Raw genomic sequence first — 5,206 nt, 5'->3', positions numbered from 1 at the left:
AAAATAAATAAATAAATAAATAAAAATATGCAGCAGACTCTGTATAAGCCATTTGTGTATGTTATTTCATTTCACTCTTCAAAAACTTTTTTTCAGGAGACAGAATCTCACCCTGTAGCCCTGGCTGGAGTGCAGCGGCATGATCTCGGCTCATTGCAACCTCTGCCTCCTGGGTTCAAGCAATTCTCTGCCTCAGCCTCCTGAGTAGCTGGGATTACAGGCACCCGCCACCACACTTGGCTAATTTTTCTGTATTTTTAGTGGAGACTGAGTTTCACCATCTAGGCCAGGCTGGTCTTGAACTCCTGACCTCGTGATCCACCTGCCTCGGCTTCCCAGAGTGCTGGGATTACAGGCATAAGCCATTGCGCTTGGCCTCAAAAACTTTTAAATGATTAGCATTACTATCATTCCTATTGTATACATGAGAAAACTGAGCTCAGAGAAGTAACTTGTCCAAATCCACAAAGTGACAGGACTAGGAGATAAGCCAAGGTAAGTCTTGCACCACTGCTCACGCCCTTATCAGAATCCTAAAGGTAACAATTTCTTAGGACATATAAAAGTATGATCAAAACTCAAATTCCTATTCCACTCTTAGCTATAGTCAATGAAATAAGAACACACTAGGTATCTTACAGTTGCACATGTGACCTTCTGAAGGACAGTTCTTAAAAAAATTTTTTTTAACATTTAAATTTTTATCTAGCTAGCTAGCTATCATACGGATGGAGTCTTGCTATGTTGCCCAGGCTGCTCTCCAAATCCTAGCCACAACTCATACTCCTTCCTTAGCCTCCTAAAGCGCTAGGATTATAGGCATGAGTCACTGTGCCCCGCTGAAGGACAGTTCTTATTACCAGTGCCTGTTTCCCAATTTTACATGGCTTTTGTCTAAAGCATGGAGTTAAGAGTTACTGAAGTATCAGATTTAGTATCCATTATGGAAAAGGTTATTAAGAATGTTTGATACTTTATTGGTTAAAATATTTTCTTTCTTTCCTCTATACCAAAGGGAAGTTAAAAATACTTTTAAAAAGCAAAGTTGATAATAAGGGAACTCAAAAGAATTGAAAAATATTTAGTTTTTAAGGCAATATAAACAAATGTTTTTCTGCCAGTTCCTCTGGCTTTCAAAATATGTTTAAACTACATCCGCTTAAGTTTTTTGCTGATATTAAAACTTTATTTCCAATCCCACATAGTTACAAGGCCACTAGAAAAGAAAAAACTTTAAAATCAAATATGTAACTACTTCCCTGGGAATTTAAAAAGGTTTAGCAAAATGTAAAAATCTGATGTGCTCTGTGCATTATGAGAATAGGGACATATACTTGTCCCTGTAAGACAGTAGGACAGTGCTGTTAGGACTGCACAAAAAGAGTACAGTGCAGGACAACTTGCTGAACTCTCTAAGTAACGTTGTAAAAATTGGGAAGTCAGAACTTACTATCTAATTCACAATCATAAGCAAACAAAAACATGAACCTAAACAAAGCACAAATGCTTTTTTTCTCCATACACTTCTGCATCTGCACAAACAGAGGTAATTACAGTTCTTAAAAACCAGCCACTCCTGCCAGGTGCAATGACGCATACCTGTAATCTCAGCACTTTGGGAGGCTGAGGCAGGATGATCACTTGAGGCCAGAAGTTCAAGACCAGCCTGGGCAAGATAGCAAGATCCATCTCTACAAACATTTAAAAAAATAATTAGTTCAGTGGTGGTATATGCCTGTAGTCCTAGCTACTCAGGAGGCTGAGACAGGAAGACCACTTGAGCCCAAGAGTTCAAGGCTGTAGTGAGCACGACTGCATAACTGCACTCTCAGTCTGTGCAACAGAGAGAGAGACCCTGTCTCTAAAAACAAAAAACCTGGCTACTCTTAATGAATACTTATGAGTACAATTTCTCTTAGCATCCTTATGTCACAGGTATAGCTGTCTGGCAGATATTTGCTAGAGAAGTCCACTTGAGTGAGAAGAAGAAAAGTGAAAAGCAGGATTTGATGACTGTATATCTTTCTTGTAAAATAGCATCTTTTATACTGTACCTAGTGAACGAGTTTTCGATGAGTGGGATGCTGAAATGGGGAGTCTGGGAGAACAGATTTCTTGAGAATTATCTGCTTTGGAAGGAAGGCGACTGAAGCGTTGATCCAGTGCCATATCTACATCTTCTTCATCAGTAAGCAACGATGCTTTCATGATCTAAAAAGGCAATATCTATAGAATGAATGTGCTTCCCAGAATCAAAAGGCAATACCAAAAAAATGCAGTTTACAACAACCAAAAATATTGCTCCTCCTCAAGACTGTGTACAAAGCTAGTATATTTGTGTGATGGATGGACCCCATTACACTGTATGTGCTTGAAAGGCAGAATTCATATAATACTTCTATCTATAGCGTCTCACCAGAGCCTGGCACACAGCAGCTGTTATGTTTGCTGATAAAATAATTTTAAAGTCAAACATAAGCCAAAGGTTAAACACATAATATGCCAAAAGACATTGGGATAAAGGGAAGTAAAGACATAGTTTAACAAACCTGTCCTACCAGGTATTAAAATTTTTAAATTTTGTAGAGCACATACAGAGTCTTAAAAGTACCCTGTGATGTAGACAAATATTTTACAGAGAAAAATCAGTACTCACAGATGTTAAATGACTTGCCTAAAGTCACAAAGTAATAGTTACAAAATTGAGATTGGGGCGGGGCTCAGTGGCTCATGCCTGTAATCCTAGCACTCTGGAAGGCCAACGTGGTCAGATCACCTGAGGTCAGGAGTTTGAGACCAGACTGACCAACATGGTGAAACCCCGTCTCTACCAAAAATACAAAAAAAAAAAAAAAAAGATTAGTCAGGTGTGGTGGTGGTACATGCCTGTAATCTCAGCTACTCGGGAGGCTGGGGCAGGGGAATCACTTGAACTCAGGAGGTGGAGGTTGCAGTAAACCGCTATTGCACCACTCCACTCCAGCCTGGGTGACAGAGCGAAGAAACTGTCTCAAAAACAAAACACAACAAAATTGGGATTGGAACTAGGACTCTGGATTCTAATGCAGTTAAAACCAGAAGCCCTATCTACTAGTTCTCAATATAGCCTTCTCTCCTTGAATAAGAGAATGAGGCCCAGACATTGGCCATATTCTTGTATTTTTTTTCCCCATTACAGTGAGCACTCAATAGTCTTAATAACCAAGGAAGAGACCTGATCCTATGCAATGGAGATAAAATATTAGTTTGGCTTTCTGTCGTAAAAAAGGTGGGTTAGGATGTCACCTGTAAGACATGTGGATTAATTCCCAGTGAAGATGCAATATGTGTTGAGGCAGACACAGGTTCCTGATCCTCAGGCATGCTCTCTTCTAACATGGTATCCAAAATTGGCTCCTGGGTGATATCTACCATGTCACTGTCCAGTTCCACAACCCTCCCTAACTGCTCCACCTCTGGGCTCTGGCTCTGTAGACAGCAGAAAGATCAGGAAAGCAGCATTAAATTACACCAAACAGACAAAGAGATTCTAAATCAGATTTACTTTATTCAGAATATGATATAGCAATTATTAGATTTGGCCCATTCTATGGTGAGGTAAGGCAGCAGATTTGCTGAGTGATTTAAAATCAATTACCCCAAAATAACCCTTATAAAACTACTCTGATCCAAATAAGGATTCATGTAATCATCCCATTCTAACACTATGACCTGGTGTCTGGGACCTAAACCAGCACCCATAGTGAAACAAATGGTGGTCTTCAGAGACAAAGATTATGCTTTACTTGATCTAGCTAGCAACTACAATTTTCTGATTTACACAGGGTCACCTTTTCCTAACACTGCCTTGCAGCCAGAAGCCACTGGAAAAAGAGAACAAAAGGTACAAATATCAAAGTTGCCAGTAACTTTGCTTTTTCTTAAAAACATTTAGAAATAAATTTCTAGTCAACACAATCTTGGGTCTGGAACTTAACTTTTGGGTTACTGAATCCTAAGGTTAGCTGGGCTCTACTTATGCAGTACCACGTAAGACACGAGCACTATCTACTCTTCCAAAAAACAAAGTAATAATATTAGGAACAATTTTATTCTGGGAAGAATCCCTTTATGTTTAAAAATGTCAAGAGTTATATTTACATTTAGTAAGCAGTTTCAAAGACAACTATGACAGTCTATGATTTAAAAGGGTAAACACTCAAAGCTCAAACACACTGTAAATTAATTGGTACAATACAAATTCAACTACCTATATCCTAAAATGTTGGCAAATGACTAAGCCAATATTTGAAATATTTTCAAACCAAAAAAAATTCTAGACCGGGTGTGATGGCTCAAGCTTATAATCCCAGCACTCTGGGAGGCCAAGATGGGCAGATCACTTGAGGTCAGGAGTTCAAGACCAGTCTGGCCAACATGGTGGTGAAACCATCTCTACTAAAAATACAAAAATTAGCCATTGTAGTGGTACATGCCTGTTAATTCCAGCTACTCAGGAGGCAGCAGAGGTTGTAACGAGCAAAGATTGTGCCACTGCACTCCAGTCTGGCCAACAGAATGAGACTCTGTCTCAAAAAAAAAAAAAAAAAAAAAAAAAAAAATCCCGAAGGAGGAAAAGCCCTGGTGATAAAACCCAGGGCTCCCATTTAAACTTTAAGAACAGTGGCTGGGCACAGTAGCTCACGCCTGTAATCCCAGCACTTTGGGAGGCTGAGGTGAGTGGATCGCCTGAGGTCAGGAGTTCGAGACCAGCCTGGCCAACATGAAGAAACCCTGTCTCTACTAAAAATACAAAAATGAGCCACGTGTGGTGGCAGACGTGTGGTGGCAGGTGCTTGCTTGTACTCCCACTTACTTAGGAGGCTGAGGCAGGAGAATTGCTTGAACCTGAGAGGTGGAGGCTGCAGTGAGCCGAGATTGTGCCATTGCACTTCAGCCTGGATGAGAGTGAAACTTCATCTCAAAAATAAATAAATAAATAAACAAAATAGGCTGGGTGCGGTGGCTCACGTCTGTAGTCCTAGCACTTTGGGAGGCCAGAGCGGGTGGATCAACTGAGGTCAGGAGTTCGAGACAAGCCTGGCCAACATGGTGAAACCCCGTCTCTACTCAAAATACAAAAATTAGCTGGGCATGGTGGTGCATGCCTGTAATCCCCGCTACTCGGGAGGCTGAGGCAGGAAAACTGCTTGACGCCAGTAGGTGG

General features: G+C 40.5%; 1 protein-coding gene across 3 annotated transcripts in view; it reads right to left on the bottom strand.

Moving 5' to 3' along the window:
* NUP98 (nucleoporin 98kDa) overlaps positions 1 to 5,206 on the bottom strand; it is a 138,599-nt gene that overhangs the window by 32,175 nt on the left and 101,218 nt on the right. For all 3 annotated transcript variants that reach the window (XM_011956754.1, XM_011956756.1, XM_011956755.1), the window contains exons 21-22: positions 3,286 to 3,468; positions 2,055 to 2,211 (exon numbers count right to left, since the gene is read on the bottom strand). In XM_011956754.1, coding sequence (XP_011812144.1) covers positions 2,055 to 2,211; positions 3,286 to 3,468 — 340 coding nt within the window. The remainder of the gene's footprint in view (positions 1 to 2,054; positions 2,212 to 3,285; positions 3,469 to 5,206) is intronic.

The sequence above is a fragment of the Colobus angolensis genome, unplaced genomic scaffold, assembly GCF_000951035.1.
Source record: "Colobus angolensis palliatus isolate OR3802 unplaced genomic scaffold, Cang.pa_1.0 Scaffold424, whole genome shotgun sequence".
Taxonomy (NCBI): Eukaryota; Metazoa; Chordata; class Mammalia; order Primates; family Cercopithecidae; genus Colobus; species Colobus angolensis.
The sequence above is the reverse complement of the archived record's forward strand: the minus strand, read 5'-3'. Positions and strand labels throughout refer to the sequence as shown.